This window comes from Bombus vancouverensis, chromosome 16 (genome assembly GCF_051014615.1).
Source record: "Bombus vancouverensis nearcticus chromosome 16, iyBomVanc1_principal, whole genome shotgun sequence".
NCBI classification, from domain to species: domain Eukaryota; kingdom Metazoa; phylum Arthropoda; class Insecta; order Hymenoptera; family Apidae; genus Bombus; species Bombus vancouverensis.
Genome location: NC_134926.1, coordinates 9491218 through 9505875, shown reverse-complemented (window position 1 = coordinate 9505875; position 14658 = coordinate 9491218). Strand labels below are relative to the sequence as shown.

Here is a 14658-nt window from a genome sequence, read left to right as displayed (position 1 = left end):
ATTTTTTAACATAAGACTTTAAGAAAATATGCAGAATATAAATCATACTCTAAAACCAGTTTATAGGTGATTGCATTTTAATCACCAAATCCCATTGCTTGCTCGGTACACTACCGGTAAACCAAACCCAATTATCTCACCTCAGTTGTTACCGAAGCTATAACACAATAAGTGGCCCAAAATTTATTTCATTAAACACTAGATTTATAAAGTTGTGAACTATCTATGAAGTATGTATAACAAAGTATAATCTATTAATTTTATGCACAATTTCAAACCTATCGAAACGGCGAGTTCTATAGTTCCAGTGTGGCAATCAATTCAAATTACGACCACAGGAATGAATCAGCGATAATTGAAACGGTAAATGTAAAATCCATCAAAATGACAGATATGCCACTTTTATTTAAAAATTTAGATTACAATCTAAGGTTTCTCTTAAAAATCTCTTTTAAATCGGACACGTAGCAAAGAATTAGCCAACGTAAAAGTTTCGAATCCGACTGTTTACCTGCGTCTAAACCAAACTCAAGTCACGTACTCACCGAACGTTGGCCAGAGTGTGTCTCCTGGACCTAAAATTGTGGTAGCCCCGTAGCTCACCGATGCTGCCCTGTTCGGCCTGCATCCTGGCCTGTGCAGTTGCAGCTGCACTGGCGATCACGTGGTGCTGGTGAGTCGGTGCACCTGTCGTGGTGATGCTTCTGCGCGATCGCCAACCCGTTCTGCTGCCACCACCGCCACTCGGGGTCGGCGATTTCTTCTGATATGGTCTACGGATCACCACACGCCAACGAGTTCCAATTTAACGTCTAGCTTTTGGCTATCGCGAGTCTGGGAAACGTTTGCTTGGTCAGAGATCACGCGCTCCTCCATTCGACGACTCTTTCCCTTTTGGATATTTTAATTTATTTCTTCTTTTGCTTTCCAATGTAATTTGGGAGTAGTGAGAGATTGGGATAGGTTGGATTTCTCTATCTGCTATTCAAATGATATTTGCTGTTAGTTCGTGATGAAATTAGTAATAAACTATTGATTATTAATGATAATTAAGTTAGCGATGAACCTTGTTAGTGATAATGAGGTCACCGATTAAACATCACCTTTATGAACTGAATTACATTCTTTATAGTGTTCACGATTATTAGTTTAATAAATTGTTACTTGTTAGTGATATATTGACGCACTATGACTGATAATTATATTGGAAGTTAGCCATAAGACTTGTTAGTGATAACGAGGTCACTGATTAAACATCACCTTTATGAACTGAATTACATTCTTTATAGTGTTCACGATTATTAGTTAGAGAAATTGTTAGTTGTTAGTGATATATCGGTGCACTACGACTAATAACTATATTACTTTATGACACTGATTTGTCACTCTGAATCTGGATACTTTTAATTGCAGTATTACTCTCATCACACCGAAGTGTCGTTTGCGTCAAATGAACGATAAGTACAATTTCAACAAAGTAAATCCCCTATAAAAGGAGGGGCCAATAAGAGCAGGAAGAAAAATATTGTAGTTTAAATTTGCATAACTAGGCTTCAGATAAACACAGAGGAAGAACGTCTATTTGTCAGTATATTTCTTCCTTAAGAGATCTAAGAAACCCAAGGGATCGATAAAATTGTTTACACGAAAGAAACACAGAAATGTCGTGAAAGCAATTCACGGACAAGCTATATATATATATATATATATATATATATATATATATATATATATATATATCGTATTTGCTTAGAAGTAAGAGGATTCCCGGGTATTAATGCAACCGAGGCCCTCGTTGATTAAAGGATCGTGCTCTGGAATGCATCGATGTGCCCAGCACATTCATGAAATATTCATGAACACCACGGAAAACTCTCTGTTGCGTCTGCCGATCGCTGTTAAGCACGTTATGCAAACGTTTCGTACAAACAACTCTTTGCGAAGAATATTAATCTAACCTGGACTGATCGTTTCTGAATTATCAGCGACGAAATTTCACACGTCGGATGTTGTTCGCGCTTTAATTTCCTTCAAAACTGTCAGGGAAGAGGAATTTATACAGTTAACCTCGCTCTGAGATAATATCAGGGGTCTAGATAATCAGCGAAGACCTGCAAGGCAGATACTCTATTTTTTCGAAGTTCTGATAAGAAAGAAACGAAATGGAATGCAATCTCATCATCTATCTGACCTAGTTCTGGCCTTTAAAAGTATTCGAAATTGCCTCAGTCAATCGCCGTTAAGGTTAGGAACTTAACCTTATCTTCCATCGCTTGAACTGATCCTGTGCATCTGAAGTTTATACGAATTCGACGCATCTAATGAAATACTCCAGCATTTTTCTTTTGCTATGAAACGTATACATGATGGAGCTGTCGTGGAAACAGCGTTTCCTCTTCGAAGAACAAGCAGATGCTGGTAAACACTATAAACCCGAGTGGCGGCATCTGTCATGCTAATAACGTGGCTCTATTCGAGGTCGAGATCGAATTCAACGTGCAAGCACGTTTCATACGTTTTGAATAAACACGCGTGGCCGGCGCTCGGCAAGAGTAAATATTTCCATTGCAGCCTGGCTTCTCTCTCTTAAGCTTCGCAATATGGTGTTCTAAAGAGAGACAGAAAACTTGGTCATCGGCCAAAAAGTCTACGTTAATCTCTGTAGCTTAATCGTCTTCTGAATGAGACATCTGTCTAAACAGTAACATCAGCTCTATATTTTTTCAAATTGCTCTATAAATGATGTATACCTATTTTTACTGTCATTTTAGGATCATGTTTATACAGGGTTTGATATTTAACGTTTCAGGATCATCCAATTATCATAGTGTTATAAATACACTGATTTCTTTAAATCTCAGAAAAATGATAAAATGTAGATGGTGGAAACAACGACGAGGAAGATATCAAGTCAATCTTTGAGAATCTCTTTCGTAGTTGCAAAGTTAACCGAGTTTCATAATGTAAATTGACTGAAAGAAATTTCGAATGAAACGTTGCGTTAAAGCAATTGGTTAAATGGGTTAAATAGGAATTCAAATTTCGGGCCAGTCTTCAAACATCTTGTATGCTTCTTCAAGTAAAATTGCAAACTTTTCAAAATATAATCTTACACGATTTCCTGAACCTGTCTCGAATTCAACTGCCACCAATTAAAACCCAATCAATTAGAAGCGCAACTAGTACAAAAAATGTTAAAAATGATCGATCGGTTGTGTCTGTGTCTCACAAAAGTTCGTGCATTTTCGACAGTTAGCTCTGCTCGTGTTTTACAAGGTCATAATCGTTAGAAGATTACAGCGTTACCAGTTTACCTCTGAAGCCATTCCAATCGCTAATTCCTAAAGCAATCTCCTTTCCGAGATATTCTCCTTGGTTTAATGCGGTTATTTCCATCAATAGAAGCACGAGACTATCGCGTGAGTGTTTGGTACAGCATCAGACGTTGAGCTATCGCTCGTTGTGCGACGCTTTTCGACGCCATTATCGTGCAGTTGCACCTGACACGTTCCATCCTCAACTGGGGTGACGACGCCACGTAGTTGTCAACTGGTAAATGAGATAACATCGAACCTGGACGCAAATAACCACGTTTATCGGCGTGTGCTTTGATTTTCGATCAGACATCAGGGATTCAACCGCCGAAGAAAGTACTATTGCGAGGATTAGATGGAATTCTTTGAAGCATATTATGCTTTCTGAGGATGTACCAGTGATCCTAATTAAAATGAAGAATTTTCGAAAAATTCTCTTCCGATAACGTACATGTTCATGTGTCTTTGCCTTCTACAGGTTTAGAACCATCAGGCACGTAGCATATGCAGCGGCATCTAAAAGTGGAACGCAGTAATAAGTTTAAAAAATTGTTTAGCTAAACTTGAAGTTTATCGCTGCTGAATATCCTAATAGCGACATCTAAAACCAAGAGATGGTACTTTGTTTGGAAGAGGAACTTTTAGATGCTCTTAATGTCTTGGACACTTAGCTAGGGACATCTAGTGTCATGAAAGAAATACTTTCCCACTTGAAGTTAAAGCTTTTCTACAGACTTCTCCACTTAGACACTTTTGCTCGGCCCATAAAAAGGTAGATGAACTGGTGGTCAAAAGTTTGGAACTTCTATATTTTAGTATAATTAGCGGGAAGCAAGATGTTTTTAGCTGGATGTAGAAATAGTTTATAGTTATAGTCATGGACTAAAGTTCCCCTATCACCGCGATCGATTTTCTCTGGTACTTCCAACGCAGACTCGCAACATCAACAGGTTGCAACGCGATGCGAAGTGAAGCAAAGACACGAGAGTCTCTGCTGACTCAAGTGTCTTGAGTGCATTAGCCCATATCACCAAAGAAGATGCAAGAATGAATTTTCTTGCGATAGAAAAATTTAGACTGTGGTTTCGCGGCTTAATGAAACAAAAAAGTGAACATTTAGCTTTACGATCTAACTATCTACTATTATAGTAAATGAGTGACCCTAATTTCTATATATAATCTGATCCAAAGGTAATGAAGTCTTTCATTGTAACTTAAATTGCTAGCCCTGATAAAAAGGAAATAAATTGCTATGAATCTTGAGCTAAAAACCCAAAACAAACCTGAAAAATCTCATTTTTGGTCTGAATCATATGATCATCGTTCACGTTTTAATTTAGCTATCTTCAATTAGTGTCGTTAACACGTCGTTGATATAATATTCGTATCATTCTCGTAAGACATGTTCAACACAGACATGACACAGATCAAAACTCTGTATAGAGACTGTAATGGCAAGATTCTAAATAATAGAGAACCAGTTTCTTAGAGCTTGAAAATCCAGACACTATGATGTGAGTTTAGACACCATGAAAGCTTCAATTTGATAGCAACATTTGCCACGTCCATCTACATCAACTCGTCTGTTTATTAAATCCACTGTAGCCTAATACCACCGCGTGGATCTCGCGACTGACGACGAGTGTGACCCAAATACCAGGATTCAGTCATCCATCCAGTCACGCGATGACGCAGGAACAGACATGCAGAGGGAAATGATACCATAGATTCTGAATTCACCCGAGGAAATGTAGATGGAATACTGAAGTTATGGCGTAGCCTGGCTGGGATTTGTTCGGCTAGGTTAGGAATTCCAGGTGCTCCAGACACCTGTGTCTATTTAACTTACAAAACCGTACATTTAAGCACCACTCTTAAACAGATACATACGAACTCAAGATTTGGATTCATCGAGGGAAATACATTTATTATACCGAATATTAAGCTATTATTAGATTAGAAACTTTGTTTAAATTTTCTAACCTCGCACAAGCTAGCTTGGATATAAGCAACGTTAAGATGTAAGATAGGTTAGTTAGAAGAGAACGTGTACGTAAGTATAATAAGGTAGATGGCATGTTTGATAAGATAGGTGATAAAATAGGTGTATCGTCTAGTTACCAGAGAAAGGCTAGGAAATTTGAATCTGGTTTTAACAGAAACGGAGAGAGTTCTGAAGCGTAACCTCTAAGCCAAAATCCCATTTAACCTAACCTCAAAGACATACTAAAGACGAGTAATTGGCGAATGCACCAAGTTTGCTTCCGATCTCATCAAACTGTCAACCAATAACTCAACTGCAGAGAATTTCTTACTGTCGGCTACGATTCTAGAGATGACAGATAGGCGAGACTCGAGATTGTCGATGACAGGAAAATAACCGCGTTAAGTCGCGTTCACGCGTGTTCCAAACTCGGAAGGACATCGTTTGAAGCAAATACGTTTGTATATGCGACGCGAATGCCACTTTAATGAACGATCACCTCTAGCTAGGATAATTATACGCGATTCGTTTCAAAATTAACCAAGCCGCCGAGTTTATAACGCGGAAGGAAAGCTAGGCTAATAATACGCGACATTATTTATACGGAATAGGGATCGAGATCACGTGTATTTGCAGAGTTACCATTCATCGCAGAGTATCGAAAGTGTCGATGAGTCTTGGTCGTCCGTCTATAGATTTATTTACCTCGATCGTTAATTATAGTAGTAGTACCTCGTGATTGTTATTTATAGGCATCAATTATTACGAGGGAATTTTTAATTGTGGAAAATCTAATATACTTGAACTCTGCGTGGCAATATTCGAACTCACAGTAATAATATCCCTTACATAATATTGTAATAAAAAAAAATCATGACGATAATAAGAATCATTGAACTGAATTTTCCTCTTGCCCTTGCATTCTCCACGGAAAATTGATATTTTCAAGAATCCCCTTCGCTTCAAGCAAATTCGCTTTAAAGTCGACGAGCGACACAAACGAATTATTGCAAAGGCATTGGTGAATTTTTCAACAGGTTCACGAGAGACAGAAATTTAATAATAATCCTTAAAGAGCGTCTCGGTCGTTTGAAAGGCGAGTTTCCAACGAAGACGAGAGGAAACGTTCGTTACGCGTTTCCTTCTAGCGGCAGTTGTGCCGTCGTTTTACGTCGGACGATTGAAAGAACAATTTTAGACCGAGCATAGAAAAAAGCACGTGGCAGTTAGGAAGGCGGCTGTATAAAACGGCAGCGTAATGTAAATTCGTTTGGCGAGAAGAATGGAGGGACGAGAATAACGCGCGGTGATAAAAGCACGGTGGAAAGGTGTTACGATTAAAAAACTTCTCGTCGTGTGAATAAAAGCCGCGCATATCAAGTTTAAACAACGAACAAAAACTGGTTAGTACGGCCAGGAAACAACATCCACTTTTGGGAAGAATTCGACATACAAATCTGTTCAAAAGTAGGGGAGTTGTTGTTTGATTACGTAGGCCGACAGTCGTATAATCGATGACAGGTGGATTGTTCGTGAAAAACTAAATGAAAAAAGAAATAATCGAGTTATTTACGTATTTCGATTATTTATGTTAAGACCATCGTTAGTATGGATAGTTAAATACTTTTGAAAAGATATGAAAAACGTAAATCATGATGGAATTTGTAAAAAATAAAAGTGCATGCTTTATGTTTCAACAAATCGCTATTGACGTTGATAATTTAATTTACAAGAAGAGATTCAGTTTAAAAGTTACGAATTGTTGTCGTATTTTCAGACGATAACGCACAAAGATAAAGCAGAAAAATCAGCAGAAAAATGTAGAAAAATCACATTGCAAAAGAAAAAAAGGAGAATAAAAAATAGTACGAAGAGGAAAAAATAACGAAACACCGCTTTTTTTCTTTGCTTATTTATTGTATTTTTCATGCTTTTCAAGAAATTCGAATTTCTGGCCTAATGGAAAATTTCCCTTTTATGTTTAACGAGAGATATAAACGCGGTTGCGTATGCCTGGAAAGGATCGAACGAATGTGTGAAATATTCGATTGCATCCTTTCAGTCAGAATTTTTGGAAAAATGAGTTTCCAACGCCAATAATTGCTTCGAACGTGACATTCCTCGTGTTTCAGTGTCACCGTTTTTCCGTGTAAAACGAAATTCGTTTCAAATTTACCTGATGACCGAGCTGTTAATATCAAGTAATTGGAATTTAAAGTGCAAATTAATTACATCAACGATTACAGAATGCAATCAATGAATGAGAAATACAAACGTTAAAAAAATATTAAAGAGACTCGTATTTTGTTTGGTCGGGTAATTCATTTTTCTACTGTTTTCGTGAAAGCTTTTCATAATGCAGAAAATTAATTTTAGATTAACTTTCTAATTGAACGTTCATTAATGGAAAATTACGGCAATGGTTAAATGAAAAATAAATATATGGCAAAAAGCGAATAACTAATTCTTTTTAAATTCCTGTAGCAAATTTATACTTGTAAAAGTATACTACTGAACACACAATGCACACTTCGTAAAGAAGAACATCCATTTCAAACGTATCTTTCGATCTTTTCCTTTTATAAGCAAAATAATTGCAAGGAAATAAATAAATGACTGAAAAATAAAAAATAAATAATTTTTATAGAAATCCCATAGCAAATTCATGGAAGCGCATAGCGGTGTAAATTACCGAGAAGGCGCGATATCGAAAAGGACCAAGTTTAATCTCATAAAATAGGTTACGTACATATATAACCCTATCGATTCTGTATAGCACACATGCACCATGTCACATTTTCACCCTAATTTTACAGTTTAACTTTATCCCATGTAAACCTGTCATTTGCACACTGCTGACGTATGATCCTTGAAAGAAGATAGCATATCTTAGAAATATGAAAATCGTTCTCCTCCTGAAACATTTAGAAATCTCTTCTGTATATCTTTGCTTCTGATCTTATTCTCTTCTTTTCGCGAGATTTTTCTTTATATCGTAAAAAATTCTTTTTTAGATTTCGTATGTTTTCTGTTTGGAATATTTTGTTACTTTTGAATATTTTTGTGGATATTCTAATTGTAACTGTGACGTCTTTGGTATATTGACATCAACGTAGGATCACATATCATTCTTTGCTTTTGATACATGTAATTTAATATAATTTTATATTTATATATTTTTATATAGAGGTTGGTTGGTAACTGGAGGTACAAGCGGAAAGGGGATGATTCTACGCGAAAAAAGAAGTCGAAAATATAGAATAAAATTTTTTTTTTAATTTTTTTAATTTTTCTATCGAGACAACGATCTACAGTGAGATCCGTTATAACGAGACGCGATAAAATGCACGCGTACCGAGCGAAAATTCAAAGTCGATTTTCTCGAAAACAAAGCCTCGAACGAAAAATTTTTATTCTATATTTTCGACTCCTTTTTTCGCGTAGAATCACCCCCTTTCCGCTTGTACCGCCAGTTACCAACCACCCTGTATAATTTAAAGTAATTTTGGTACACGTTTCTCCGTGACAACGCGTTACATATAATGGAGAAATGGATTTGAAAATTGATCATAAATAACAATATCAAGTTAGAATTAATCGAGGACAAACGATTAACACGTGAAACGTTGAAATTAATGAACTTAATATGTCTTGTGCAATGAATTTATAATTTGAAATGTCAATTACAGACGCACAAAATACAAACGTGTATTTTGGATTTGGTTGAAATACTATTAGAAAAGACAGAACGTTACACGCAACCTTGGGCGTGATTGTATCAATCTGCTAATTTAATTTAAGACTCTGTCATGTCGTGGAGGCAACTATACCACTTGCACGCCCTGCAAAATGTCATGAAGCTAATCGCCCTGGGCTGACATTTCCAACGATTCTATTTAACGTAACAAAATAAGATTCCTCGTGGAATCGGAGCTTCGACCCAGATTCTCGGAATCTTACAATTTCAATTTCCTCAAAAATTCATCATTTATCCCTGGTTAACAGGAAAATCAAGGAATGCTAGATCAAATGACGAAAGTCCTCGTTTTTCCAGAGATTATAAATAATTTCTAATCAACTCGCCAAACAAACTGGATGAAATTTCATGGAATCTCAAGTTTCTCGTAAAAATTGTTTATTCTTCATATTTTTTTATTTTTATAGTATTTTTCATAAAAAAAATTCGTCGGTTTCCATAAAAATTCTACAAATAAACCATCACATTTCACACGTCGCCTCGCCAATTCCGATTTAAATCAAACGAAACAGGATTCTACGTTTATTACAAAAATCCTAAACTTAAAGTCGATATTCTACCGGTTCCGGTTTTTTAACCAATTATTTTAACCGATACGCTAACTTTTATACGATAGCAGAAAATTCTACCTGAATGTTAACTTTAAATTAGCCTTGGATCTCGATAATTATACAGCCCAATCAACTTCAGCTGCGACGATTGAAACGAAAGGAACCTTCGGCCATTTTTATCGCCTGAAACATTTCACGGCCCGTTTAACAGCTGCAACGGCAAGTCAAAGACCTGGAAAAGTATGGAACAATGTGTCCACACTCGCGTTATTCTTCCAGCGGCGTAAACGCATGAAAAGGTCCCTGAATCGACGGATACTTTCCTTTCGTGAAAAACCTGGCTTTCCCAGACTCCGCTAGAACAACAACAGTCGGAAATTGAGTTTATTTTACGGTAGCGAATGCCCGACAATAGCTCCGCTTCGTTTTTCCATTGGGAAATCTGCTTCGTTACACATCGCGCTTCCCAATGAGGATTGGCATTTCGTTTAGTCTATGACAGTTGTTCTCGCGGATTTTCACCAGACTGCTAAAGTATCCAAGTGATTTATGGTTTCTACTAGCCAGGATTAAGTGATTTTAAGACTTTTGAGTAAAGAATTTATCGGCAAACAACGTTTCATGGGAAATTTGATTGCAGCAGAAAATCATCGACCAATCGAACTGCGAAAATAACTGCGAAACGGACAAGAAAAATTGTGAAATAATCGAGATGCGAAGTAGTTGAGGCAGCAGACAAAGTGTGCTATGTGAGTATCATTCGCGTGAGTGGGAAGTTTTATCGATAAACAAGCGAGCTTTGGTTAATGGCCCTCCCAGGGGTTTTTCTTCCTTGAAGAGATGCCGACAGTAACTCTATTGAATTTCCTTCGGGTTCTGACATGTTGTTTGCGACTTTCAGGGAATGGTAAAGTGAAAGACGATGGTTGGAGATATGCCTTTTGTCCACGAATTTGATCGATATCCCTGCTTGTGTCATACATAAATTTCAGATTCCTTAGTATATCAAAGGCTAACTGTAATGTGCTTGGATATATACTATTTCTGATAAATTTTAACATAAATAGTTTAACATCTCGATATATTTTAATAGAAATGGAAATAATAGCGAAACGTACCAAATCGAAAGCTGAGAGTAAAATATTTCAGTATGTTCTATTATAGAAATATTTGTTAATTTATTTATATATTTTGTGTTTTAATATCGGTATTTTTCTATGTATAATATTCGCATATTATATGGTATTTTAATATTTAGCATAGTATAATATAAATTTAGATTTCAGTAAAAATCAAACAGAAATTTAATTCTATTTTTAATTCTAACTCAGATCTAAGCTAAAATCTAATTTAACTTTAAATTAAGTTTCGATTAAAATTCTATAAATAATACGAAATTAGATATAATATACAGTAAATATCGGACTAATATTTTTTTTAAGAATTTTCTCTAGCATCAAACTATTTTTTAAAGATATTAAAGATTTCAGGTAATGTGGCTATAGCGTTTTCAGAAAATTACGAGGATTTCGTTGATATTGTCAGGTTTCAAAATGGCGAAAAAACTTCTGTAAAGAAAGTGATCGTTATTTATAATGCATTTTTTTCCACGTCCATGGCTTACTGGTCCGCGTTTAAACACAGGCAAAAGACGAAGAACACGATTTACTTCTTGGCGAAAGAGGATTAAGGTTCATGACTTTCATCCCGGTCTGAAATTTTCCAAATCCTTTTTCTTCTCAGACGGAAGAAAAGACACAAAAAGGACATTCCGAAAGATTGGAAGTAGCTTCCCGCATTTTTACAGAATTCCCAGTAGAAGCTTTTTCATTCTTACAATTTCGTTAATAGCGTGTACATTATTAAAAGAAATTTCATAGAGATGAACAAAGATATTTAAAAGAAAGATCTTTCAATTATTTCGTTAATTTTTATCCTTCGCTTCACATTTATAAAATCAAATTTCTCCACTTCGTGCATTTTTCATATTACGAAAAGCCATAATTCCTCGGCAATTAATCTAACGCAGCGTATCACGGACACCATAACAGAGTTAAATTGCCGAGCTAAATTTGAGAAACTATTCAAATCAATTTAATCAAACTCCGATACGTAACCAATAACATTCTACAAAGTATTTAAATCAATTTAACCAATTTACCAATACGTCACTGAACACGGCAATCCATGGGATTACAATAATCTCGTTAAAATCTCATCAAAAGATCGTTAAACCGCTGAATGGCTGGCAAGAAAAATCCCTAACGTAACCTAATCCATTTTTAATCTATTCTGTCCACCAAAAGAACTTGGACAATGGGTTCGTCTAAGCCAATTCCTGAGGACCTTGTATCCAAGACGTCTTGGTAATCCAATATGTTTTGCTGGATATCCGTTGCCGATAACCATTAACGCAAAACCGATACCGGATCATCATTAGTGGCAGGTCAATACGAAGTGAGGGAGGGACGTCATAATCAGGGCTAAGCAAGCAATATCGAACAGGCCATTTCCTCCTGAGCCTGTACACGTATGGACACCCGTATATTGTGTAGGTGACGTTCGATGAAAATACCAAGGAATAGGAATTTCTGATTCATTGCTACACCACATTTTTATGCATTTACGATAAATTCAAGAGTGGAAAAATCCAGAGAATGCACATGACTCACATAGATATATAAAAGATCGAAAGTGGAATAGTTAGACACAATTTTCACTAAACGAGACAAATTACTCTCTAGCTTAGATCGTTTTATTAGGTTCTCCGGAAAGTGTCTTTCTTTCACAGACACGTCTTTTACAACGATGCATCTTTATACAAACATGAAGCCTAATCTGTCGAACGTTGTGATCTTTAGTTTGATAGTACAAAATGGATCATACGTAATTCGATAAAATAATATAAAACGGAAAATGTCGTGCATCCGTTATTTCCTTACAGAACGAAAGAAACTTTTCGGACGACCTAATAGACCTCTCTGCGAATATATGAAACTGTATAAAAATACGTAGTCTGTTAATTGAAGGTATAAAACGTCTGTCTAGTTATTATTCACGCCGAATAGTGGAACATACGTAAGACCCTGATTTTAAGTAGTTAAAATAGCGCAGGAAGTGTGATGGCAGAATTTACAATATCCGACGACCGGATCGAAGCACCAAGCATGCCTCCTTCTATCTCTTGAAAGAGAGAAAGACAGAGTTCCTTTAATTTCAAACCTTTCCTTCCAATTCTGGCTTTTCACGTTTCCTCCCTGCCACTGAATTTTATTTCCGGTGGGTAAAAGCTTCCTTGCAAGCTGGACTTCGTTTTTAGTGGAATTTTTTGTCTATTTGTCAGATCTTATGTTTGGCCATTATAATGATAAGTTCTATTTCAATTTCTTACGAATTTATTCTTGCATTTTTGTATCTTACGCGTTGCGATTAATAAATTTCTGTAAAAATGTAAGAAACCGAAGAATCTTAAGAATTCTGGCCGGACTAAATTCGATGATCAGAGACTGTGTCTGCTTAAAAGGCTTCTCGAGTAGAAAAGAGGGATTATTGATAGTTATACAAAGGATTATAGTTCAGAGTATGATATAAGTGGAGCCTTTGTGAGGGAAAAGTTTTTAGCGTGCTTAGAATTGGGTTCACGATGAATTTCAGATACTTGGGATAGGTAATTTTAAATCCCTCAAAGGTAATGGCGTGGCACGCAGAATCAGCTAAGAGAGAATTTTAGGAATTATATCAGTGAGGGAAGCGCAGTTATATTCAAAGCGGTTTCGTTATCGTGGGGATCTTCTATTTGATGGCGTTATAATTAATTATTATCATTAGCGTTGTTAATAAATATTAAGAAATTTGTAATATAATATGGGTTCTAACATAGACGTGCTTCTGGTATTTCGTTCCTTTCGGTCTTATTAGATTTGTGTTAGAAATGCAGCAAGAAATTAGAATAGAGAAATTAAATTATACGAAGGAACAGAATACAAATGGAGCCAGACGCTGAATTTTCCGATAGCTGGCAATAAATTATAAAATTAGTGACACCTTCCTGTACATACAAATGCTTCTCAATGTGTGTTAAGTGTATCTAGTTTTTTAAAAATAGCACCATTATCGTTCCTATATATTGCTAATATATTAGAAGATCTAAAACTTCGAACAATTTTGTAAAAATGTTTGTTGGAATACAAGATTGCGGAAATTTCAGTTGTCGTAAAAATCTCGGTGACAAATGATGCTGTTATCGCCATCCTGGACGTATATTCTTATCAGAGAACAGCGAATTTCCGAGAGAAAACCCATCTACGGACAAAGGAAAATAGATTTTCGATGCTCAGACCCCTCTATCAATAAACCTCCCTTCAAATTCGTAAATCATTTTCTTCCTCTGAAAGATTAATCCCACCACCTTACTCCTCGATCATGTATTAAATAATTTATTATACATGTAATTCAATATCTCGCAAATATACGCTCTCCTCGAAGAATTCTGATCTTCGAATTGATATCTCAAATATAACCAGCGAAATGTCAAAATCCATCTAATTTTATTTACGATAATTAGATGAAATAAAAGAAACTACTGTATTATAATCAGATTGTGGATAATTATATTAATTCATATTCAATGAACAAAGTTGAAGAACTGGAAGCTCAAAAAAGGCTCCTAATTTTGCTCAATTTCTAGGGATTCTCATATCCTAACCTCTAAATCAATAGGATGGCGCCACTATCGATCTGTCATTGCTCCTCCCAATTGTTAGGGACAATCCATAGTTATTCTCCAACCACTCGTAATTCAACATGCTCTATTTTCTCGTTCATTTTCGACCTGTTTCCTCGTATAGCACTCTTTGTTGCATGGTAAACGCGAGTAGAAGGATAAGGGAGAAATTTCTAGCAAGGGCGCACGAGAAAGAATAGGGGAATTGAATGAGAACAGCCGGAAGGGAAGGTTATCCACATAGCGTGACACTGAATAGACAAAAAGGAAGCGAGACTATGGACACTTTAGATTGATCCGGATCCCCGAGTAAATCCACTTTTCCAAGG

At 36.2% G+C, this 14658-nt stretch overlaps 1 protein-coding gene across 3 annotated transcripts in view; it reads right to left on the bottom strand.

Annotated features, from left to right (window-relative positions):
- Window positions 1-14658, bottom strand: part of dnc (phosphodiesterase dunce) — a 396997-nt gene that overhangs the window by 334862 nt on the left and 47477 nt on the right. For 2 of the 3 annotated variants that reach the window (XM_033340659.2, XM_076625395.1), the window contains exon 2: window positions 546-773. The exons of the other annotated variant lie outside the window; for it this stretch is intronic. In XM_033340659.2, the coding sequence (XP_033196550.1) occupies window positions 546-628 (83 nt within the window). In that variant the 5' untranslated portion in view covers window positions 629-773. The remainder of the gene's footprint in view (window positions 1-545; window positions 774-14658) is intronic. 3 annotated transcript variants of the gene reach the window in all.